Source organism: Mytilus trossulus, chromosome 6, assembly GCF_036588685.1.
Source record: "Mytilus trossulus isolate FHL-02 chromosome 6, PNRI_Mtr1.1.1.hap1, whole genome shotgun sequence".
Lineage (NCBI taxonomy): Eukaryota > Metazoa > Mollusca > Bivalvia > Mytilida > Mytilidae > Mytilus > Mytilus trossulus.
The window spans coordinates 33,539,102-33,566,781 of NC_086378.1; the positions used below are offsets into that span (position 1 = coordinate 33,539,102).

Sequence of the window (27,680 nt, forward strand, 5' to 3'; positions counted from 1 at the left end):
TGTCACATAACTATTCACTTATATTTTATTTAATTTTTTGCAGCATAGTCTTTAAATATTCGTCTCTGCGTTCATGATGAATGCATCCAAAATGGAAATGGGGCATGTGTCAAAGAAACAACAACAGGACCAAAGAGCAGACAACGCCGAATGCTACCAATGTATGGCCAGACAAGAGTGTCAGATGCAACCAATTTATAACATGATTTTTTAATTTGTCCCAATATGGATGCAGTATCTTAAATTGAAGACTAGAACATAATTTATGACTAAATTATCTAATATGTTGGTCGTGGTTTGATGATGTATGCTATTGAAATCAAAATACATCAATCGGGGCACTTAACGAGCTCTGTATTTTTATGGAATAGGCTAATACAAACTGTATAATGAAAATATATAATATAATGAGATAAAATAACATTGCTAGAACATTTATTCGAGCCCATAATTCCTAACGAAATAATATAGTCATGGCAATGGTTAATTTACTTGTATGGATTTTTTTAGGTTAGACATTTTGAAACTTTCTCATTGTTTATCTCTGAACAAAATAATTAGTTAACATTGTATAGCTTGTAAAACTCCGTTATTAGACATTATTGCTGTTTAATTGTAAGACATCAACCCTGGGTGTTTATACTACTGACTTTAAATACTGTCTAGCAAACCATGACAAAGATGTCAGACCTGATGAAAATACTGGACAAAGGTTCATCATAAACAATCTAAAGAAAATACTATTGGACAACTCATTGGAAAGTAGTGTTATGGAAGGTATTTAAAGGTTTATTCTTTATTCAACAAGGTCAATGCTATCCTTGAATCAAGCCCTGCAGAATCGTTATTTCGAAAAATGAAAAGTTTATAGGAGAATATATATATATATAGAGAGAGAGAAAAGCACAACACCTAGACGGATATTCGTTACCCTACAGTTTGGTAGTCAATAGATTTTAGACTGTCAATTACCTTTGTTTATTTGAACATCTCTTAAAATCTGAAATGACAAATGATAAAAAACCAGTTAACACATTTTTAGATTAACAAATACAGATGTTTGGTATTATGCATTTTTAAAATATTTTAGATGTTTATCTTTGTAGTATCTATATATCACTGTAGTATCTATATATCACTGTAGTATCTATATATCACTGTAGTATCTATATATCACTGTAGTATCTATATATCTTTGTAATATCGTTATATATGTGTAGTATCTATACATCTATGTAGTATCTATATGTACATATTGGTTACACATATTGTTTTTTAAAATGAAGAAATATTTCCTAGCTGGATCCTTTGATCAGTATGCCACACTGAAAATAAATCATGACATGGATCTTTTTTTTTTATTCTTGTATTGGTAAATAGTTTTTCTGTTGTCAATAATTTCTCACCAACTACAAGAGCTGATTAAAATAAACAGCAATAGGTACATTTTATCGGTCGAGGGCAATAACAAAAAAAGGTTAAGCCTTTCTGTATCTTTGTTAATTCGGTGTTGCTAAAAGAGTTTGCTAATTTAAGTGTTGACAAATCCATCTATCCATAATAATTTTTCGCATAATATGTGCAAATAAAAATCAATCTTGAAACAAAATACATAAAACCAACTGATTATTTAGGCCATATTGATATGTGTCTTATTCATCAGTTTTGATGTTAACAATATTTGTTTATCTCCTCTAGTGTGGCGTAAAACTGAGAAGACGTGGTATATAAAGGAAGTAACTGATAATAAAATGATGATAGCACAATTTAGTTCAAATTATTTGTTCCCGATTAATTAACCTTCCTCAGCAAATTATTTGACACCAAAGTATGTCAGTCAACCTGTCTTTACACATTTTTAGATCTTGTCTATTAAATTTTTGGTTTACCGTTAACAGTTTTCTCAATTTATTGTCATTCCGATAATGCGCTTTAGTGTACATTGACAGTACGTAAATCTCAATATTCTTAGCAGGTTTGAGCTATTTCAAAATGTTTCTTATCAAAGCGGTTTTAAAGACAGGACACACACTTTCAATTTTACCCAACTGTTCGATTTATAGAAAGATCGGCAGCGTTGTCGTCAAATCTCACGTGTTGTTATGGAAAACTAGTAACCTTGAAATGAGTTTGGCCACATTGGTTCCAGTTGACACAGTTCACGTCATTTAAAATGTGATGACTTGTGTTTCAAAACGAACGCAAAATAAATAAAATATGTGAATGGATCATGCTGGTAAATTGAGCTTATAGAAGAACACTGTCGATTTAACAATCCAATTTTTCATGTTTTGTGATTTTTAATGATATCAATTTCATCCCTTGGGACATCTTCTGAATGGAACATTGCAGCCACAGATTGAAATGTACTAAGAAATTTAACTTTTATTATGAAAATAAAACTTAGAATGGAAATGGGAAATGTGTCAAAGAGACAACAACCCGACCATAGAAAAAAAACCTGCAGAAAGTCATCAACAGGTCTTCAATGTAGCGAGAAATTCCCGCACCCGGAGACGTATTTAAGCTGGCCCTTTATAAATATATACTAGGTCAGTGATGATGAACGCCATACTAAACTCCAAATTGTACACAAGAAAATAAAATTAAAATAATACAAGACTAACAAAGGTCAGAGGCTTCTGACTTGGGACAGGCGCAAAAATGTTGCGGGGTTAAACATGTTTATAGGATCTCAACCCTCCCCTATACCTCTAGCCAATGTAGAAAAGTAAATGCATAAGAAAAGGCAGATTATACTATTTCTTGATAGAATGTTAATCTATAAAACTATGAAAAATTGCAACTATATAAAATTTTAACCTGCATTTTCAGAAGTGTTCCCTAGCTCAATTTTGCTCTTTTTCTTAAAAAGTGTATCGGGTTAACTGGTTTCCAATATTTATCTGTTACACACATGGTGGACCTTTCCTCAGTTTACCTTTTTCTATGAAGTGTGAACCTCAGAAGAATTTTTAAGGTTAAACATAGAATCTTAGATTTGACAGTTTTGGCAATAATAACAAAACGATAAAATGTTTCAAATGACGGGAAGTTGCAGAATGTTTGTTTACTATCGCAGCAAGGCCAAAAACACTCCTGTTGAATAATTGAAAAGATACATTTTAGAAATAAGAAAAACTCTTTAAACAACTCCATGATAAATATTGAAGGTTTGTTAACCTAGAATCTATGTAAACATTTCGTAAAATAGGAAACATGTAGATTAAAAACCAAAATGTTTAATTTTCTTCTATTGAAATTTTTACTGCTGACAAATCACTGTTCTATGTCTAAAATAGGACCCAAGAATAAAATAACTGTCATAAATATATCGTTCATATCTGCAATAAATGTGCAGTCAAATCATAGGTATAACTGTAAAATGAGAGTATTATACCAAGTAGATACAGTCTATTTTAAATTACTAACATTGAAAAATAAAGGTCATACATGTTACAGCAGATGCTTACCTTGAACATGTGTATAAACACTTTGCTGAGATTTGAGTTTATATTTGTAGTGGGAATTGATTACAAATATTTTTAATGAACTTTTCAGAAAAAAGTGTAGAAAATAGGAATTCAATTTCACCAACAATTTTATATTAGCAGATGCTAAACTTTAACTTTTGAACTGACAACTGTATGAGTAGTCGATTATACAAAATATGCAAAACGTGAAGAATCTGTTATGAATTTTGTTAATCATATTCTAATAATTCCAAATCTAATTAAAAAGAAGAAGAGAAACCTCAAAACCTTCCACAATAGCAGGTTCACTATTTTGATACATTCGTAGAATAGTTCTGCGAAATATCCGACATCTAGGTGAACAAAATGTTTTTTTTTTACAAAAATCAAGTAATTACTCCCCTAACGTTCGCTTATTTATCCGACATCATCATATTCTAAGCCTGTAATATCTTCGTAAGCCTGTAATAGCTTCTTAAAGTCTAGCGAAAAATACGTCCTTTCAATAACCATGGATGCTATCCCTATGAGTTAAGATGTACAGTGAGATCGTAACGATCACGGAGGACCCTCACAAGAAGTTAGAACACATTGTTCTTTTTGTATTAAAAATAAATTGTGAATTAATTACTTTCTTCTTTAGAAGTTCTTTAGTGTGTTTATTGCTATCGAAAAAAAAACACATTATGAAGGTTATTAAGATTTTCAATCTTCCATTAGTAATACATCATAGAAGATTATAATAACTACTTTGAATGTAACCAACGACAACGACAATAACACTTAATTGTCAAAAACAATTGATAAACATTATCAAAATGATTTTAATAAAAGTTGAAGGACATGTTAATAATTCGCTCTAATGAATACATGATCGGACTCAGACTTCTTCAAAACTAAGTTTCCCTGTGAGTACTGCTGGTTTTTTTTATTACTATTTTGCATTGCAAAGAGGTATAGGGGGATGTCTGAGATCTCATAAAACATGCTTAACCGCACCGCATACTTGCGCATGTTACTAGTCAGGGGACTCTGACTTTTGTTAGTCTTGTTTTTTTTTTTTTTAATTTCAGTACATATATTTAGTTTAGCGTGACGTTCAATTTTCACTGAACTAGTACACATCTCTATTTAGGGGCCAGCTGAGGCCCACTACCGAGTGCGGGATTTTTTCGTTGCTTCGGTCACCATTTGTGACCTTTTGCGGTAAGCTGAACTTTTGTCGGGTTGTTGTGTTTTTACGCATATTCCGCAATTTTATGACATTTACAACATACTATAATTATAGATTATCGTTGATCATCTCCAGCAATCGAGTTGAAATGAAAAATGATAATCTGTTTATCGATATTTAACCTATGACGACGTTGTAAATCATGTCAATTTCATTAGCAACGTCACGTGCCTCCTTCGTTTCTAGCGATAATTGTCCATCTCAAGCGGGTAGCATATCAATAATTGTCACAAAAAACAATGAAAGGAAAAATACACAAAATAGTGATATCAGTCTTTCTTTAGAGACTTACCTGGCACAATTTGTGGGCGTCAATGTCCTCCCTTTTCATGCTTTCCTGAATATTGTTGAATGTAGCAAGGTGTGTACTCTTCTTCCAATCATGTAAAGCGTTAATATTGATATCAAACTCATCCGTTTTGTTTGACTCAATTTTTTTCCATGTTTGATCTGGCTTTCTTTCCTTTAAATGCATATAGATTCCCTTTGTTTCTTCTTTTGTCAATTCAACTGCTAGGCGCCCAAGACGTTTGTCATCAAGTTGTCTGTCCAACCATGTATTGTCTAAACCTGTCAATATTTTGAATGCTATGACTTATACGTTGTATTTTTCGTAGACTGTTTTGTTATAAATCATGCCGTTAGTTTTCACGTTTGATTGAATTTTGGCATGCTGGGGCCTTTTAAAGCCGACTATACGGTATGGGTTGTTTTCATTGTCGAAGGACTAACGGTTTTCTACAAATGCTCACATTATATGCATTTGAACTTAGTGGAAAGTTATCTCATTTGCAATCATACCATTTCTCTGTATTTGAAATAAATATCTAGTTCTGAATTTTTACTCATTTTAATCTTCATTTCTTCAATATGGTATTTTATATTGCAATATGAGCAAAAATGGCAGGAAATAAGTGTGACATATATCATTGTGGTCATAATACATTTTATATGTTATAAAATAAATTAAATATTTTTCAATTTCCGCTTTTGATCCATGTACATCATTAATCTGCCTGTCTACTAGTAAAATGTATGTGATGACCTATAACTTTGAGGGACGACAACTCATATCCCACATGACCATCAAGGAAGATATCTTGAACGACCTATGCATTAATCAACAATTCGGCACCATCTTAAAAAGATGGAGTGCTAACACTAACGTGTCGAAGGATAAACTTTAATGAGGATGTTAAGTGTTTCGTGTAAGGAGATCTGAAATCCTCAATTACAAAGAAATCATATCTTACTACCAAGTGGGGCCAATATCTTAACAATATATAACAAATAAAAGCATATTCAAAATACATTTAAGCTTTTTATATAACAGTTTTGTAGCAAGTGTCACAGGGAGTATTTGTAATAATCCGATACTAGTATAGACAACTCTTTTTTCCCTATCACTTTATAACAAAATGATATTTTTAACATACCTGTTTAAAAGTAATGTTTTAATATTTTGAGATTAAATGGTCCGTTACACCCTACTTTTTTCGACCAATTGTATTCAATCTCTATAAAGAGTAAAAACGTACGGTACTTCTGATAGAAACTTCTAAAAGGCCCGAGCCAACTTAACATTAATTTGACCTCAGCAAGAATCATTTATTTTAATCAAAGCAGTTTTAGAACCCCAAGAGGTGGTATTGCTATTATAAAAACTAATCAAGAAATCTGTTTAATAAAGTCGTTAAAGATGACAGTTGATCTTAACCTTAGGTATTGAAAATACTGATATTCAAGTGTTCGCCCTTCAATTACATTTTAACTGTTTTTGTAAATTTTGCAAACATTACTAATGGATAAATTCCGACAACGAATTGGTAAAAAACTCCAAAGCACCTTTTTACGAACATTTATTTTTTTACAAACATTCACTACCAATTTTTTGTGTTATTTTGAACTAGTTTAATTCAGACCTCAGTGATCGCATCTTTGTGTTTTATTAGCACCTTTTAATCAAGTTCATCAACGTATAATGTTCTTACATTTTTGTGTACATGTACTTTGACAAATTGTTAAGAACTTATCATATGATGAATTGTAAAATGTTAAGAGAGCAGAATATGCTTGTGGTAGTTGAATAGACATACAGGCTGACAACTACAGTTTTATATCAATTACAATGACGGGGTTAAATTCCTTGCATCTGTTTATGTCTATTGAATTAGTGGATATTTCATAATTTAGAATAAACTTGTGTTATCCTTGGTTCCAGGAAATATGAATACTGCAACAAATTTGGTGTTGGAATCTGTTTCAGAATATTAATTTGTTATTCATGCACATATTTTAAAAATATGTAAGCCACAGTAAAGTGCTTATATGCTATAGCCAGAGGCGGAAAAAAAACAATGAAAACATTCTTACCAGGACAAAGTGCATTACATCTGTCTCCTTTTACAGGTACCTGTAACATCAGATAATTTTAAAAGAATAAAAATTCATTCTTGATGCCAGTAGCTTTCAAACGCATTATTATTTTTTAATTAACAATATGTTTTTGCTTTATCGTAGGTACCAAGGAATGTTATCAATAACTACAAACACAGACAATACCAGTAATGTTAGTAATAAACATACAATAATTTACTTTGTTTCCCTAACCATGTTTATACGTTAGTATAGATAACACACGTTTTTTACCAAGTTTCCAGTAGTACAACCATAAATCATTTTTTGTTGGGGTACAATTGGTTCAATAGATATATTTCAGCTCAAATTCGTTTTCTTTTTTGGCTTAATATTTGTACCGCAACCATTTTTAAAATTAAAAGCAACATTATTCAGTTATACATATAAATCAAAATAAGTCTTATATGGAAATTAATGTGTTTAATTTTGTTCGTGTTGACATAGGTGATGATATAAAAATACGGACACTTTTTTTCAATCACCTCCTTCAGCTATAATTTCTATAAATACATTGTAGCAGAAACATGTAAAATGAGCCGGGTAAATACTTGAATAATTGCACAATCCCGAAATCGGTTGCGATATAATTTAACTTATTGACAATGTAATAAACACATTCTAAATAACGAAGAACCTTTTTTTGTAATTGATACTTTTTTTAAAGCTTTAAAGGTACATGAATTATAGGCAAAATATTTACCTTGTCTGCAAACCATCTGGACACAATATCTGTCTCGTGTTTTCTATTATGATCTTGACATATCCATTCATCCTTGGATAAAAGTGTATGGTCAAGAAAGCAAAGGTCTGTCCCACAAACTATACCAACTTGAGTTGTAAACGGCAAATCTAAAGGACAATCAGAATCCTCTGTTACTGAGAAATAAAACTTTGAAATTTGTGTAATCGCATGTGTTAGACATTCCTGAGCAGTTGATGCAATCGTAGATACAATGGAGGTTTTCATTTTCTTGTGTGAAAGAGTAATAATTAATTTATTTCTCTGAATGTCAAATCTCATATCATGTTCTTCGTCAATGCTAACATCAGCACTGTCTGTAAAAAGCAACAGACTGGAGTTTTGACTGACCTGTAACTTCCATATTGTTATGAATGTCGCAATAAACCTGTACAGAACAGCAGGTGGTACAACTTCGTCCTTAAACGTATAAGCCAAATGAATGCTTCTGTCAAACGGCATACGTAAGTTGTCTTCTCGTTTGGTACTGATCATACATGGTATCATGAAATAGTCTGATCCATTGGTATAGTCTTTTTGTCTACAGATTATATCCAAGTGAACTAGCATTTCTACCATATACTCCTTATGTTCTAAAATCATCTGGAAGCATTCTTGTTTCCATATTTCATATAATTCCTTCTTCAACAGTTTTCCACTTTCTTTAAGTGTTTTGAAAATTCGAAGGAGATGTTGTGGCCAAAACTGTTCCTCGGTTACGATGGAGCGCAGCACATCTATCAAAAACACCGGATCGATAATAACTTTGTCTCTCAGGCCAGCTTCGTCAAAGAAGATAAGTTTTCCTAAAGCATGATTAACCTTCAGAAACAGCTTCAGCTCATCGTTATCCAATGCCATGATTTCATTTTGTTTGTTCATGCGTTTGAGTTCATCAATAGTTACTATTTTCTGCTTGTCTTCTCCTTTCTTTGCTAACTGAAGTTCAAGAGGTACAAATTTGGTCGGCATTAATTCCCCACAACGAGGATGATCCAATGCAACTTCTACTAACTGTTTCTTTAATTCATCTATATCTTTGTCGTCCTTGTTTCTTGCGTCCACAAAAATAAGTGGTCGGTATTTAAGATGTTTTTTCCCTCCATGGTTTTGAAAGAGTATTTCGATAGAGATTTCTAAGGAATGCCTCTGCTCCTCTATGTCACCCTGAAACGAAAACGTATGAAATCTAAATGTACCAACCACGAAATTGTACAATAAAATTCAGAATGAAAATGGGGAATGTTTCAAAGAGACAGCAACCCGACCATAGAAAAAAGAATAGCAGAAGGTCACCAACAGGTCTTTAATGTAGCGAGACATTCCCACACCCAGAGGCGTCCTTCAGCTGGCCCCTAAACAAATATATACTAGTTCTGTGATTATGAACGCCAGACTAAACTCCAAATTGTACACAAAAAAATAAAATTAAAATATTACAAGACAAACAAAGACCAGAGCTCCCGACTTAGGACAGGCGCAAAAATGCGTCGGGTTAAACATGTCTATGAAAGCCCCCCTTTATACCTCTAGCCAATGTAGAAAGTAAACTCATAACAATATGCACATTAAAATTCAGTTCAAGAGAGGTCTGAGTTTGATGCCAGAAGATGTAGTCAAAGAAAATAAACAAAATGACAATAATCCATAAATAAAAACAGACTACTAGCAGTTAACTGATTTGCCAGCTCCAGACTTCAATTAAACTGATTGAAAGATTAAGATATCATCATATGAATATCAGGCACAATCCTTCCCGTTAGGGGTTAAAAAACATACCATCATAACATAAATGAGAGGAACATAACCCGTGTCATGCAAATAACTGTTTTGTTTTAATAAATATGTTTAGTTCCGATGCAAAGACCCTACAAGTGAATCAGTATTAACGCCAAACTATACAATCTTTACTTACCTGACAACTGTATCGTAACTATATCCCTTCTTAATTACTCTATTTAAAGGTTTTGTTAGTGACTGAGGTGAATACTGACATGTTTGTGCTTTGTAAAGAATATTTCCATAAAAAATTTAATGTGAAATACCTGAACGTATGTCTAACTATTTGACATGGAAAATTTGTCTGTGGCTGCGCAAAACTGTCTATCTCATTGAAACAAAAGTTTTTCTTTATTAACTAGGGTTGTGACATATGTTAACGCCATATAACTCTGTAACTACAAATTTCGTTCGCTGGGAAATTCGAAAAATGACATGTTTCAAAGACACACGCAAATGCACTGATTGTATTATCTTGAAATGCACAATTTCTACTAGTTGTGTTAATCTTAGACGGTTTATTGAAATGTACAATTATTTGGAGAACTAGTGTATCAATACATCACGATAAGCCAGCATTCTGACGGTATTGCATACAATAAAATTTCAACTAAGAACAGGAGTATATACACTTAATCCGACTAGCATTCTGCTGTCAGGGATGTTTGATGCTATAGTATTTCACAAACTTACAATTTATTTTTAGAAGAAAAAAAATAACCGGGCAAAATATACGTGGCCTGTGCCTAAGTTAGTTCCAAGTATCTACTGATGAATAATAATGTATGATCACTTGTACCTAATCAATTGATTCGGAAAATATAAAATAATATAAACAAAAAAGTAAAATAACAAAAAAACTGAATTCCAAGGAAAATTCAAAAGTCCCTTATCAAATGGCAAAAAGACTGAATGCAGGATTGCTATGTTTTACTTCCAAAACCTTCATGACAGACTCGATAAAAATGTAGTGTACAGCTTATTTAAATAAAGGCAGTAGTAGTATCCCGCTGATCCATTGTCATAAATCAATTTAACTGAAACAAATGAGGGTCACAAACCAAAACAGAGGGAAACACATCATCAATAAGAGGAAACAAAACGGAACAACAGAAACAATGAATTGCTAAAAAAAACCAACGCTTATGCATTTTTTAACATGATTCCAATGTCGAGCTATCGCAAATATCCCTTTATCAAAAGGATATTTAGGGTAATCTGCATAGTATGACTATATATCATAAATATAAAAACATATCAAACCGTAATGACCAGTGATTGAGATCTGTTTCACAGATAACTACGGATATATTCAAGTTGTCGTAACTACAACTCTGCCCCCTCGGTCTCGATTATGACCTATCGAATACAATTTTTATCTGGAATTGCTCTTACATTAGCAACACGTCATGTGTTACATTTGGATCTATCAATACGTACCCTACCGGGGTTCTTAGATCAAATCGTTTTTTTAATTGGTTTCGTGTTGTTCAGTCTTTAGAAGTTCTTCAATATTTAATTTCTAATTTTTGTATTTGTCTTTTTGTCTTTTATTTAGTCATTTAAATTTAGGAGTTTGAATGTCACTTTGGTGTCTTCTACCTCTCTTTTCAAAAACAACTTACTTTGACCTGATCCTTGTGAGTGGCCACAAATAAAATTTTCGGAAACTCGTCGTCTTTCTTCAGTGTCTTGCAGTATGTTAGCACAGAATTCACCCAATGGACAAGGTATGCTGCATTAATAAACTACATATTTAATATATAAGTCATATGTCTGTAAGCAGATATAACATTTACAGACGAACTTAATATAACAAGTAGAGTTTTGGAGATTTAAAAAGTCAGATACGTGCTACATAGATGATGTATAGCTGATATGGTGATTAGGAAAATTGTAACCTTGTCACGCGAAACGCTTCATAGGTTGACATTTTTTGTTTAGCGGTAACAATCTACTCCATTGTTCTCTAAGCTTCATGTTATTCAATTTAATTTACTGAATGTTATGATTCACTTTTGATTTTTAGATGGGGAATAATAAGTTCTGAGATTGTGAGCATAAAACATATCTATAAGCTGAAATTTGATTAAAACAAAAAAATTCTTAAGATCTGTAGGACATACAAATGAGTCATCGAACATGTGGTTTAACAATGCAAAGTTCTTTTTCAGAATATATTGTTTACTAACGTAGTTAGAAATTCTTGGAAATTATTTTTTGGTCATACTGGTAGTAATATGCATAAGTTAAAACAAATTTGTTTTTTAAGTTTTGATATCTTCATAAACATGAATTGAATCGGAGTCCACTCGTTTAATAGACACAACAAACCCAAAATAGTTAGGTCAACCATACTTAAATATCCCCAAATTGTTATTAATACTATTTATGCATGCACTTCTCATTTAACTTTAAAAATATGTAGTAATGATTTATTTTCAAAGAATCATCATACGCCAACCAGCCTGAACAAGACGCTGATCATCAATTAGTTCGTTAAGTACTAGCTTTAATACATGTATAAATTCCCTTTAAAGTTATAAATAAAAGAAACGATTTTAAAGTATGTACAGGTGCAATCTATGTATGTATTTCTCTTATAAAGACACATTAGAATTATGTTCAAAATGTTTGCTTTTTAGAGAGGTTTGCCAGCAAAAACGCACTTCGTATAGGTGCAATGATAGTGTTTAAGTTTTATCGACTTTAGCCGGTCGATAAAATTAATGTCGGATATGCATTTGTACACTTTGTACTTGCATCAAGTTCAAAATGTATTAATGTTGGTGTTATCCTGAAGTACTTCTCTGACCGTCACCTATCCAAAAATCATGCATTTGCAATTGATGAATAGACGCTTCATACCTCCATCCTCTTCATTAATGCTTTCTCCACCATTGAAAATAAGAACAAAAGTGCCTCTACTTGATATAAACAATTGATGCGTTAGGTGGTAAATTTTCTGTCCTCCGAAATCCCACAGGTCAATTGGCACAATTGTCATTTCGTAGTTTCCTTTCATGCATTCCGAACGAACAAGCTTGATAATGTCGTCATCAGATATTTCCATGGTCTTTGATGAATCCTTTCTTGAAGTTCCCGTCATGTTAGTACTACTATCGTCTAGTGTTTTGATTCTTGTGTTTGTTTTACCTGCAAAGCAACAAATTACATTGTTTTATGACAAGTCATAATTGAAAGATATATGAAGGAGTAATTTCAATCGAAATATATAAACATCGATAAACTTGTTTGATAACATTTAAAGTATAAATTCTTATAAAATAATCTCGTATGCCTTAATGAAATATTTTATTTGAGTGAATTTGATTAGAATCTGCTATAAATGTTCAACAATAGTTTAACTCAACCATATATTTTTAAAGTCATATAAAACGAGTGACCGTTGAAAAATAGTATCAATCCAATTATTGAACCAATGCATACCTCTGTGAACGAATTTATCATTGTTTTTGCATAATCGTATAATCGTCAACAAATATTTCAAAATGTCAGTGTTTTTGTGAAAATATGGCAGCTAATTAATAGTCGTGTTTAGAAGCCGAAGTTTAACGATTGTCACTGTTTTTAAACAATAAACAAAGAAGCATGCATGGATATTCAGGTCAGCATGTGTATAACATGTTCACTTTACTAAGATATAGTTTATCTTGATTACAGCGCGATGTTTACGTTTTGTTTTTCATTTGCTCTTGCGTATTGCGATTACATGATTTTTACGAGAAAGGTCACGATGCATACGGAAAACATCTCAGCAAATTGTTTGCTGAAGGTAAGCAATTAAAAAAAAAAGTAAAACTTTTTCTTAATTTAAACAAATCATAGAATTGTCTTGAGAAAAAAGTATATGAACACAACTTTTATGATAAAAACTAGCCATATAGTTATAAAAAGCATCTGCATATTTTTTTTTAAATTTTAACATTCATGTGACTTTATCTTGACATGCTAATTTGATCAGAAAGTTTTCCAGCGAAATGTTAAAAGTAAAAGTAAAAGTACAAATGTATCTATCAACTTCTGTATGTACATAAACCGTATTGATTTATTATATATGTTCTACGAGATTGTTTTGAAATCAACATAGTTATCAATTTGATTTTAAATATATCTTTTGGAAAGTTAATACTTTTTATTGCCGGCATGAATATCAATTATATGGTCATTTTTATAAATTTTCTGTTTACAAAACTTTGAATTTTTCGAAAAACTAAGGATTTTTTTACCCCAGGAGTAGATTACCTTAGCCGTATTTGGCACAACTTTTTGGAATTTTTGGTTCTCAATGCTCTTCAACTTTGTATTTATTTTGCTTTTTAACTATTTAGATATGAGCGTCACTGATGAGTCTTATGTAGACGAAACGCGCGTCTGGCGTATAAGATTGTAATCCTGGTACTTTGATAACTATTAATATATTAAAATACAATATTTCATAAAAAAAATGAATGCATAAGGAAGACAGCGAAACAACGGACATACTGCACAATGGCAACATACATAAAAACGTGCAATATTCCTGAATTAACTTGATATAAGACATTTTAACAAAAAAATGAACCTGGTTGTATTGCTAGCCAAACCTCCCGCTTGTATGGCAATAACAAAAGACAGCTTTCTTACTTTAATGACGAAACTTAAAAAACAAACAAACAGGTATTTGTTTTTACAAACATCAGTTAAACTGCTCCATTATCAATCAATACATACGTGTGGTTGTGATGCATACGTGAGGCTTATTATATAAAGACACCATAATTACATTAAAACTCATAGGTCGAAAATATAGTAACAATGCAATGACAAAGAAAAAGACAAACGACAAGCAACAGAATACAAGCACATCATAGACTTTTCTTAACAAGAGACTGAGTAACACAACCCTTTAAAAGGTTGATTTCAGGTCGGATTGCTCTTGTAAGGACAAACACAGTGACACATATAGTTCGATATGTCACATTCAGGGAAAATAATGACCCGAAATATATCATATATTAAATTCTCATTCACAAATAATGTTGAAATTTATGTTAAACGTATTCAGTGAAATGATTTCTTTGACGGGTTTGAATGAAATTAAGATGAGAACTGTTACATATTATTGGAAACAAACACATGAAACAGATGGTAGAATTATGATCATGATGGTATTATTTGTTATGATTTATAATTTTTTGATCATTTCTATCAAAGTTGGTGAAGCTGAAATCTATCTACTTATTATCTAACCCATTTAACATGAACGATACATCTAAAAGAAAGATGAACGATACATCTAAAAGAAAGATAAAAGGTGCTTTAACGTTGTGGTACAGACCACGCAACTGTTATCCATAACCCGATTGATTTAACCTGTGGCTTCAATTATTTCTGAATCACTGGTTTTAAACACGATTGTAAAACATGGACTTAAATCCCCTTCCTTTAGCATTATGCAAATATTAAGAAATGTTACAAATTTTACCTTAAATGTACAAATGAACAGTTACGTTTTGTGCAAGGAGAGAAGAGGCAGACGTTGAAATAAATAAAAAATAATCTACCGTTGGGTGCAGACCAAGAATAACATAAAATAAACACACGTAAACGCCGCGTGCACATATTTCATTTGTTAACTCAAATTTGTCACGTTTTTTACAACTGCGTTAACGCGGTCAAGACATGAAGTTTTAATGAGTATTCTTTGCGGGATATTAAACGAGACAATGTTTCAAGAAAAAAAAGCAGACGACAATGAAATGATCTATGAAATGTTGTTTTCAGAAAATAACCTTATTTCAAAATATTTGCCGAAGTTCATGGTTTCCTAAATGATTTAGTTTATAAACATTTAAATAAACGAAAAATAATATCAATTGTATTTAATCTATCCTTCCCTGCAGACTTAACCCTTTCACGTTCCGCCAAATTGGACGTAAACTTATGGAAAGACACTATCAAATTTCAAATGCATATAGCATTCGCACTGAAGCTGACACAAAGGTCGTTTTGGGTCCATTTGAGAGATAATTGATTAAATATTTCAAAGAAATAATTATATTAGAAATTTTGTCTTTTGAAGTCACGTGTTTTCTGTCCAAAAGTCACGTGACTTGCGAAAAAAAAGTAAAAAAATACAAAAATCTAGCGAAAAAGGTCGTTGGAGACTTTTATTATGGCTAATAGGATATAGTTTTGGTGTCAAAGCAATATCCCAAGTCTGATAGAAACAGGAAAGTTACCATTATGGTATAGTTGGGGGAAATACGTGCTGTATGCCTTCCAAACGTTGATGGCCGCAATATGCAAAATAACGGATTTCAGCCGTTTTTTCGTCAAAAATCTTATCCTTGACACAAATTTCAGGTTAGATTATGTTTATTCAAACAGCACATAGAATTTTGACTTTAAAGGTAAAGATTCAATGAATTACCAATAATAACTTTGGTGTTTTGGGCCTATGATGTTTTAGTTTAAAAGGGGGGGTGCAATTAGGAGACACATTATTTAAAAACATACAAACATTGTTTTTAATTTGAGTTTTGTATGTATTCACGACCTTCTTTTTGAAATTGAAAGTTAAGTTAAGTTAAGTTACATTTAATAAAGGAAATTATTTTTTCACCTTCGGCTTGGAGGTTCGAACATGCAATCTTCCTGATGTGGGCTAGTGCAGCTTCCCACTGAACCACGGGAGTTCAAGTTAAAAATATTGAAATTTTAGTAGTTAACTGTTCCATTCACGAAGTGAGAATTAACAAATAATCAGTCTGTTTTCGTTTAGAAATTAAGTCTTGATATAACATATAATTGTTGTTAATCCCATCATTTTGAGCAAATATAGGATGATATCATACTTTAGTCTGCCATTTTTTTTTTTTACTTTTGCCGATTTTTTTATTTCAATAAAAGTGTTTTCGGCATTAACATAACCAGGCACTTCAGAAACAATGTTCTGTTACATCTATTTCAACTTCGAAAAAAAAAAATCATCACTTTTTGTCTTTTTTTGTCTCTTTTTCAATTAATTTGGAAAGTACTAACCACAAATTGAGAGTGCATTTCAAGTAAATGATTGCGTTGGTACACTTGCAATCACTTATTTCACTTGGGTACAAGTTTTAATCATACTATGAATAGTTTCCTTCAAAAATACACGACGAAGTTAATAAAAAAAGTTATATTGCCCCAAAAATCAACAGTATATTTTCCCAAACTCTACGGAAATATTGTGTTCAAAATAAAAAAAAAACACGGTTTTCACAGGAGAAAACGTTGTCCGTTAGGGGCGATTTGATGGCAAACCGTACTCGGAAGAGGTTTTAAGTACCAAGAATCACCAAGCTGTGATATAGGGGATTGATTTGAGCCATCAACCACTTCTGTGGCTATGGACTATGGACTTTCGAAATTGATTTTCCTCTGAGTTCAGTATTTTTGTGATTCTACTTTTTTCTGTACGTCAACAAATGTCAAAGTTTCAATACTTTACGCAAGCTAGTTGCCCAAAAATATAGCCCATCGGTACCAGAATACCGATGGGAACAGGAAGGGGTTAAGGAATTGTTTTCAAAAATATGGTAGAAATAATTCCTCCCCGTCATTATACGTACAATGGTCCAAGTTTTAATTCTTTAATTCTGCATCAACTGTAGCTGGTTGTACAGCTGATAGACAATCTGCATACTTGGGTTGTTTTGTTTAATTTACAGGTGTATGTTTAAGGGATGTTTGAGAATTATCTATTTGGTAAACAACTAGCATAGTGTTACATAAAATACAAGTACCTTTCAATACTTTTAATATTCGCCTTTGGAAAGCTTTCAGTTTTGACTCCTTTTTTACATCCTTTTGAAAACCTACACTCGGGTTTGCAGCACATGGATTCTGTAATTCCTCAATAATTGTTATAGCGCTTTGATTCTTTATTTCCTCACTCCTTAATAAACTCTGAACTGATGCATTCAAAACAGTACCTGAAATATTTGAAAATATTTTTTTTATTTGCATTGTCTAATTTCTTTTTTTTGTACCTTTAATCATGTAATGTGTCTGTTAATTTAAGATTGAAGATTTTAATGTACAATCCATGAACTATTATTCTTTTCAATGGTCTCTGGATTTCCTTAGATTGTGTTATCCTAGAACTTAGTAGTCTTATTTATAATTAAAATGTCATCAATAATCATGAATCTTGCTGTCAATAATCATGTTTAAACCAGCATAACGTTTCTGTTAGTAAAAACCAAGCATTACACACCAATAGGTTTATAGTGCCTTAGATGAATTTCACCAAGTCTGTGTGATCGTAATGTTTAGACCATTTTTTTTAATAAGTTACTAGTTAAAAAGCACTGTTAAACAATCAAGCAGCAACACAGTCAAAATGAGCCAACAATGTTGGTTTTTTGCCTAATCTTGTTTTTAATGAAGTGTTTTGTGAACCCTTTGCATTAATTGTAAAAAGATGTAGAGTTTGAATTGGTCACTCAACAGAAATTAACTGAATAGGTCGAATTCAAAATAAATGAGGCACAGCATATTTAACAAACTTATTTAATTTACAGTCAGTCTGAATGATTTGAGGAACAGAAAATTATGTGTCATTATATGTTGCACTTGTAGAGACATTTTCCAAATAATGAAGTGGTGCCCGATTTTTTTCAATTTTTTTTTTCATATTTTTTTTTAAAGTTTTGATTTTTTTAAAGTTTTGGGGTTTTTTTCAACAAAAAAAGACGTATATCAACAAGCAACTGTTATTTCAAAAACTACAAAGTCTATACTTTTAACTTTCAATAATGATTAAATCTTAGAAGCAGATATAGAATGTCACTGTTTTTAGGCTTAAAAAAATGTAGTAGCATGTTAGGAGTACAACACTCAAAATGCCTAAATTGTATAGCAATGATAGAATGGAATAAGTTTTAATTCAAAGATTGTAATGCAAATATGAAAGACATTTATACTTTTAAAACAATGTCTCATCCGTCCAATGAAACACATATTTTAATGCTTAACGTTGTACATAGGTGAGGTGTTGAAATTTGTGTAAGATATTCGGACTACTTAGGTTTTTATCATATCATGCAACGTAAAATATTTTGCCCCGTAACATATCAAGTGGCAGCAACCCAACAATGGGTTGTTTGATTCATCTGAAAATTTAAGGGCTGATAGATTTTGACCTAATGAACATTTTTACCCATGTCAGATTTGCTCTAAATGCTTTCGTTTTTGAGATATAAACCAAAAACTGCATTTGACCCCTATGTTCTATTTTTAGCAATAGCGACCATGTGTGTTGATAGATCAAAACTTCGGATACAATTTAAACCTGATATCCTAAGGAACATTCAGTTAAAGTTTGGAAGTATTTGGTCTAGTAGTTTCAGAGGAGAAGATTCTTGAAATAGTTTACGACGACAGACGACGACGACAACGACAACGACGACAGACGACAAACGACGGACGAGGGACGACGACGGACGCCGAGTGATGGCATAAGCTCACATGGCTAAGCCAGGTGAGCAAAAAAACTAGTATGCATCACTATGTATGACCGAAATGATATATGCTTGCGTTGAGTATATTTGTTAGTCGTCATTTTGATATAATAATACAAAAACGTCATAGAAATAGTTCATTTTAATATCCAGCGTTGTTCAAACTACAACTGGCATGATTGCAATTTCTATTTTGACTTCAATCAATTGCAGTCCATTTTAATTGTAGATATAATGCGTTACATCAGAAACTCTCAGAACAGGGTAGAAAAGCTGTATTTGCTCTAAAGAGAAATGTAAAAGATATATATATTTAAAATCTGTAACTTACTTTTCATTTGTTGATACTAATATAAACAGTGCACTTTGTTATGGTTGTGAAATTTGGGGTGCTCACAAGGCACCAGCTATAGAAAGAATACATCTAGGCTATTGTAAAAATATAATGAAAGTAAAAAGCTCCACTGTAATGTTATGTTGTACTATGAGCTAGGTAGACTGCCATTATTGCACACCCGAAAATGTCACATTTTTAAATAAAGGTTTAATCTGTTATGAGTTACGAGTCCAAAAAGCGAACCAAAATTAGACAAAAAACAACACACTCGCAGGCTACCTACAACGAAAGTGTGACTAGAGTGTGTGTGTTGTTTATAGTACAAAGTAAGGTTACAACGGCAAATCATATAAAACATTTTATCAGTGATGATCTTTTTGTAATACGTTGCTATTGCAATAGGAAAATGGAGGCGTCGACAAACTTAAGATTCAAATAAGAAATGTGAAATGTCTTCACACACATTACATTAAAAGATCTTTATTGTCGACGTATGCGCTCTATGCTTCCTGTTCAATAATCTATGTAAATTCACCTATTTAATTGATTTTTTGGTGAAAAATCAATATGACTTGAACTTTTGACGTCATAATGAAACGCAGAAACGGAAAATGTTCAACAAAATGTTTTATATCCTATGTAGTCAATGTATTAGCTATAATTTATCGTGATATTGGTCGATAAATTCATTTGAAATTTACGCTAGAAAAGGGGGCCATTTTAGGACCTTATCGAACATACTCCTTTAAATTGGAAATATTTAGGAATATGACCTGATTTGTATCATATAAATACAAAATTCTGGATTAACAGTGATATGATGTATTATGTAATCCTTATAATAACTATCTATATTGTTAATCAAAAAAATAAAATTGAGTAGACTCTTAAGAGAATTTTTTTGCTGATGGTTTAAAAAATGCCTTTTTCCCCATTTTTCAGAGTTTTTCTTAATTAAGCCAGATATGGGGTGAAGACTTGAGATGACTTGTGTAACACTACTGCTAATCTACTAACACCATTACACTTTTTTGTTTCATGATATAACTGTTTATAGATGGAATATGCCAATTATCAAGTACTGGGGACTAATAAAGGTGGATTCAGGGTTTGAACAAAAGGGGGGGGGGGGCTTTTTTTTTAAATTGGTTTAAAATGTCTAAAAAAAAATTACCATAGTAATGTGCATTTGAAATTAACAATTTTAACCCTCTTTTATTTCACTAATCCTGGTTATGCCCCTCTAATGTAAAACTAAGTCCTGAATTTCATAAATGATTTTGATTTTTTTAAATATTAAGTTCATTCATTCCAACCTTTCCAAATACACAAATGAGACTGTTTGTATGTTCAACAGTTGATTAAGTCTGCCATTATTATTTCTTAGTTTATAGTTAAAGCCTAAATCATGCATGGGGTTTTGATTATTTATTTGCTTTAAATATTTGTTCATGCTGCTGGTTTTTATCATTGTTTATAGCTTGCTATATAGAGTATGGGGTTTGCTCAATGTAGAAGGACCAATAGTAGACACATCAGTTTTGGTATTGTGTTGGTATTTGTCTTATTGGCAATTATACCACAACTCCTTATTTGAGTTTATCTGATACAAAAAAAAAAGTCTTTAATTTTACTGACTTTACTCATATTTTATAACTGATATATATCCATGCACGGAATATACTTAAAACTTTAACTTAAACTGCATTAAAGTCGTATCTATTGTATAAGTATAAAGATGGCGGGATAGAAGGGTCCTCATCCCGAAATCCCTGGCTTAAAAACACCAAATCCTAAGAACCCAACATAAAATAAATTTTAATCCTGACATCGCGAAATTATACTAAAAAAGATTCCCTTATACCGAAAGGGTAAATCCCGCAATCCCGAGCTTAATCACACCTGAACCCAAACTAGACCCGAAACGATTTTGAATACAAGTATTGTTAGGTCAAATTTATTCCAATATCATAAATTCTTTTCAATACATGTGATGTCCGTAATTTCTGATGAATTAGCTTTTAAAAAACTCTGATTACAGTATATTTGCGAAGAATACAAACTTTTCATTGCAATTTTATCCCTTTTCGTAAATGCCAACTTGAAAGAACATTGATTAAATTTGCGGGACAAGGTAATGCAGAGATTGATCACCAAAAAAATTACAAATACGAAGAGATTGTCATACATTTACGGAGTCCATTAAGTGCCGCGTAAAAAAAAAAAATATTTTCTTTTCTACTTGTGTACAACTTTTTAAAAAAATGCATCGCCGATCGCAGCCTGATACGACTGCTGAAGTAAAAACACTGAACAGATGGTGCATTTTTGGACACACTTTTGAAGTTTGATACATATTGAATGGATTGTGATCGAGTTTTTGACAAATAAATATGGGTTTCTGACAAATAATAAATGTGGCGAAAGATCTTAAAGATTTGAAATAGGCAATATCCCGCTTACATGTTTAACTATGGAAGAGACAGTTAGATTGAAAAAGTCAGAAATTTTGTCAAATTTAGATTCAAATCTTGCACATCTGTCTTTTGATCGTAGAGAAGAAATAAAAGCTTTGGTATTTTCTTTTAAAAATCTTTTTCCAGATGTGCCAAACAAAACCACTGCTGTTTGTCAAGATGTTGATGTTGGAGATGCTTCTTCAGTTAAGCAACATTCTTACCGGCTCAATCCACTCAAACTTGAAGGTATGACAAAGAAACTAAATATATGCTTGACAATAATAGTATTGAGCCAAGTAACAGTGAGTAGAGCTCTCCTTGTCTCCTTGTGCCAAAACAAGATAAAACCTTTCGTTTCGTGACTGATTTCAGAACAGTAAATTCAGTCTCAACATCTTATTCCTATCCGATTCCAAGGATAGACGATTGTAATTACAACATTGGTCAAGCAACATTTGTGAGCAAATTTGATTCGTTCAAAGGTTATTGGTAAGTTCCATTGACACAGAGAGCTCGTGAAATATCAGCTTTTGTTACACCAGATGGCTTATTTCAATATACTGTAATGCCTTTTGGCATGAAAAGTGCACCAGCTACATTTCAAAGAATGATCAATAATGTTATAAAATATTCAAACTGTTATTATGCTTATATTGATGATCTAATTGTATGTAGTGATAGCTGGGAACAGCATTTAACACATGTGTATGATACTTTTGATAGATTGTCACAATAATATTTGACTGTTAATCTTGGTAAAAATGAATTTTATCAAGGCATTGTTAATTATTTAGGGCATACAGTTGGCCAAGGTAAATTGAAATATATTATTGCTAAAGTGGAAGCTATTTCCAAATTTCCTCCTCCTACAAATAAAAAACAACTTATGAGATATTTAGGAATAATTGGATTTTACAGAAAATTCTGTTCAAATGTTGTTACTGTTGTTCAATCAATGACTCATCTTTTACGGAAAGATATTAAATTTATCTGGGGTGAATATTGTCAAAAATCTTTTGAAAATAGCAAATCACTTTTAATTAATACTCCAGTTCTGATTACTCCAGACTTTGAAAAACAATTGAAACTTGCCGTTGAAACAAGCGATGTAGGAATTTGAGTTGTTTTATATCAAGAGACAGATGATAATATTGAAAAACCTAAATCATATTTTTCCAAGAAATTAGATAAACATCAGAAAAATTATTCAACCATTTAAAAAGAGTGTTTTGCAATGTTGTAAGCATATTTACATTTTGATGTATATTTGAATCTCACTGTATATCATATTCTTGTTGGTACAGATCATAATCCTCTCACCTTCATACATAAAATGAGAAACAAGAATCAGAGGTTGATTAGGTGGAGTTTATTGTTACAGGAATATGATGTAATTGTAAAACATATTAAGGGTAAAGATAATGTAATAGCAGATGCTTTATCTAGTGCTTATTAAAACACTTTGTATATACTATGTATTGTTGTTTATATTATTCATGATAAGTTATTGTTCCAATAAAACTTCTTTTAAGGGGGAGGTGTTATAATATTGTAATTATTGTATTTATTTATGTTAGCCTGATTTGTGTTGTGTGGCCTGATAGTTGTTTACAGAATAATCTTAAAACTGTGCAGTTTAGAAATCACTGGAACAATTACAGAATAATTGGAACTTTCCATTTGACTTACATAATGATTCCAGAATTATCCTAATAGAAGATGCGTTATATAAACTTTTACATTTTACTAGAAGCTCCCGTTGTAACTTTCTATGACGTAGACTTAGACTTAGACTTAGATATCGAAAGACATTAGTATTCACAGCATTTGGATTGACACTTTTTTTCTACAAACAAGATCATACTGGATTGTGACCTTAGTACTGAACGTAAAATTCAGATTGGATACCTATAAGATTTCCGAATACAGATAAAGATAAAAGATTGGACTCATATTTTGACAGCTAAGTTGACAGTAATATTTGTGTAATACTTCTTGTAAACTTTGGTATAATAAATCTTGTTAAATTTTACAATTGATTTGTGTATGTTGTTGGCTACAATTTAAAGGCGATTTCTGGCTGTAACAATGTTCTTTAATTTGTCTTTATGAAATATAGTTTTACTGTTTAGTCTGTGTGCGGTTACATTCCTTTGACGTGTCTCTGTGCATGCTATACTTAAACAACCAGTAATTGTGTTATTGTGCTTTGAATAATTTTTGTTTCTTGTCTTTAAATTTTGCTAATGTACTTTGTCTATATGCTATTTTGTGTTTCTTTGTACTATATAAATTCTGAATGTAATTGAGATTATATTTCACTGTTGACTTCTATTACCCAATTTATGAGAGTTGTACTTATTATGTCTATTTGTTTTGTTGGCACATACTTGTCAATATAAAGAATGTCAAGATAGAGATTTAGCTAACTATAAAACCAGGTTGAATCAACCTTTTTCACATAGAAATGTTTGTTCTCAGTCAGAAGTATACAAGTTGTAATCCATTTGTATGATACGTTTGCCATTTACCTACACACTTCCCATTTGGAATTTTTTAATCACGCAACTTGGACTTCAATGCAGTTTCGTCTTTTGAATTTTAAAAGTGCATGGGATAGCACTTTTAGATTTAAACTTCGACAACTCTTGTTTATGTTAACTTTTTCTTTAATATCAAATGTGATATGTGAAAGTTGTATTAAAGTCATTCTCAATGTAAGATAGCAAATATTCACCATTGATTGGTAAACATATTAATCATGTTAACTAGACATAACAAATTTGTATTTTTGGAATGAAATTTATAAGTAAGATTTAAATGATATTTTTTTGTATCATGAAACAGCTTTTAAAGTTATAGGAAGATATGGTATGAGTGCAACTGAGACAACTCTCCATCCAAATTACAATTTATAAAATTAAAATATTATAGGTCAATGTACGGCTTCAATATATATATTGCAAGATGACAGATGATTTGTTTTATCAAAAAAAAAACATACAAATATATAGCATATATAATGTGTAAAAAACATTAAACAAAGAAGTCATTAAAACTCGCTGAGATTTACACTGTAAACAGCATCAGGATGACGGAAATATGTATTGTAAACAAACCACTTTTTTACAAGATATTTTTTCTTTGAAAAAATATGATAAAGAGTGAAAGCTGTACAACATATGATTTTTAAAAAGCAGTATGCACAAGGTGTCACTATTCGTTAAGGTATTTCCGAATTCTTATAAGTTTACACTAGTCAAATCATATTTCTAGTGTCAGATTATAATCCTGTTACCTTTGATAACTATCTAACCAGCTTTCGTCATGGGAAACAATGGTGCTACGTTTACAGATGTCCAAATTTCAGACAATACAGTGTATAGAAATCGTTATGATGCATGAGGTAAATAGTACAATGCAGTAGTCCAGGTCTGATATAAAATAGTCAACCAAACATAATTCGTAATATGAAATATTTTAGAAACAAAAAATGAAACATTATACGTATACACAGCTACTGAATATTTCAAAAAACAAAAGACTAATAAATCCTATAATATAGCAGGAGATAACACAAAATTTCATCAAGGCAGTCATGACAACTCTTTGAAATATCGAATATTATAATGCATGCATTCAATTTACTGTTCAATAGACATGATAGAGTAGAAAACATATGGTTTTTTTTTCAAAATTACATAAATTATACCTTTTTCTAAGAAAATCCAAACTTTCTCCTTTATATTCATGCCCGCCCTTCCAAGATATATCCATATGCCATCTGTAGATTCACGTTCAATCGGAGCTTCGTCCCCCACTAAAATCTTAGCTAGTGTTGTCTTTCCAACTGCGAATTTGCCCGTCAAAAATACACGGTTCCAGTAGCATCTATACGATCCAGTCTTTAAAAGATTATCAAATTGCTGATCAGAAAACTTCAATTCATTTTGTAGACCTGCAATTCAAAAACTTATTAATAAAATATGATAAAATGCAATTTTTTTTGTCTGAATTTAAAAAAATGCGATTCAAAAAATGACGTTCATAAGCATGCAAACCAGCTGATGATACTGCCTTGATGGTTTGCAGGATGAACCAATATACATCTTTAAGTATGTCGAGCAGCCATAGCTGGTTAGTTCTTTTCAAAATAAAACATATCACATAGAATAATATTTCATAGGGATTTAATCACCTAGATCCTGATAATATAAATAAGTAAACGATGAATATTGCACACGAAACAACTATCAGTATACGCAAAGATAAAATGTTAACCATTACAAAATATGTTTTGTCATTTGATTTTGGCATGTGATTATGGACTTTCCAACTAGATTTTCCTTTGAGTTCAGTACTTTTGTGATTTTACTTTTTTCATGTCATATGACTGTAATGTCAACAGAGATTCAAACATATAACATTCAGGCATGCGTGCTATGGAAACCCAACAAAATGTAAAATACCCCCCCCCTAAAAAAAGTTGGTCCAAAAGAGCATCAAACAGTTACAATAACCAATTTACGAGATCGGTATAACATCTGTGTAGGAAGATTTTAATTTCGATTATCATGATTTATTTGTTGATCTTACTTTGCTTAAAATGTTTTGCACTTTCTGTTTCTCTCTACATTCATCTAATATTGTTTATTCTAAAACAAACTAGAAAAGTGTGTTTCGAAATATTGAAGGGAAAGTAAACGATGTTGACCATTTGACTTTTTTGTTGATTTTGGTTTCTCTATCATTAGGATTTTAAAAAAATAATCACAAATAATCCGATATACTATTTTTGCACAACAGCAGTCATGTTTTGCAATGGCTCAAATGAAACAGATACACTGTTTTACTAAAATATCATTGTCTTGCCAACATATTTCAGGCTTGAGACAGACGTGGTATGGTTGAATTTAATTTTGAACCCACAACCCTGTCCATAAGATTGAACAGTAATGTAACACACCACAAACATGACACAAGTACTCCATTCCAATGAAATCAACTAATATCGGATCGACATCAGATATGAATATTTCGGATGAGAATGCACATAAATGATAGATCAGTAGTGGATGTGTTTATTGATTTATCATTAAACATCTAATAGATAAAACACCTAACAGTCGGATAAATAATTCGCGACTTTTCATATTGGACTCTTACTGTTTGTATATGTCGTTGGGTACTCTCTTCATTAAAGATCACCAAGACATAACAATTATTTATATGTTAAGACTAACCTCTAACTACTGGAGTTTCTCCTTTCTGTTGCGATGCTCCTTGTAATTCTTCTGTGGGCATGACAGTCTTTAAATTAACAAAAACCCAACATGTTAGTATAAATAAACAAATTATATCAAATACTATATAAGATGCAACAAAGCAAGCATTAACTAAAATGAAGATGTTGGTTAGTATATACAAAAAGAAAAAAATAAGCACCTTCTGATATATTGCATTACATTTTTTCTACGAAAAATATTAATTTGAATCTAAATATATTTTTTAACAAGACCAATGTTCCTTTAAAAAGATGTGACCATACAGGTTTGCCCGGTTATTAAGATATCGAGGTTTGATGCACGCGAACCACGCCTCCCATGCAAATTACAAAATGCAGTTTCCCCGGGATTCAAATTTGAGTATTTAAGTCCGGCCATTTGAAATTTTTACTCACAACCTGTGAACATGGTACGAAGACGAATATCGGAGGCTCAAAGGTAGCAGAT

At 31.6% G+C, this 27,680-nt stretch overlaps 1 protein-coding gene across 1 annotated transcript; it reads right to left on the bottom strand.

Moving 5' to 3' along the window:
- Positions 1-964: 964 nt before the first annotated feature.
- Positions 965-27,260, bottom strand: LOC134722511 (uncharacterized). The gene is made up of 9 exons (XM_063586132.1): positions 27,192-27,260; positions 25,661-25,906; positions 17,434-17,622; positions 12,512-12,799; positions 11,269-11,378; positions 7,826-9,031; positions 7,081-7,120; positions 5,000-5,277; positions 965-1,000 (listed from the first exon to the last, which is right to left on the bottom strand). Exons 1-9 carry the CDS (start codon positions 27,250-27,252, stop codon positions 965-967), a joined length of 2,454 nt encoding a protein of 817 aa, XP_063442202.1. The 5' UTR covers positions 27,253-27,260.
- Positions 27,261-27,680: the final 420 nt, after the last annotated feature.

What these genes read in the sequence shown, in the direction of transcription:
- LOC134722511 (XM_063586132.1), bottom strand. Translation starts at nt 27,252, where the DNA reads ATGCCCACAGAAGAATTACAAGGAGCATCGCAACAGAAAGGAGAAACT. An exon ending in AATATTAAAAGTATTGAAAG is followed by an intron (nt 12,800 to 17,433) that starts GTACTTGTATTT and finishes GTTGCTTTGCAG; the next exon opens with GTAAAACAAACACAAGAATC. An exon ending in CATTAATGAAGAGGATGGAG is followed by an intron (nt 11,379 to 12,511) that starts GTATGAAGCGTC and finishes TTATTAATGCAG; the next exon opens with CATACCTTGTCCATTGGGTG.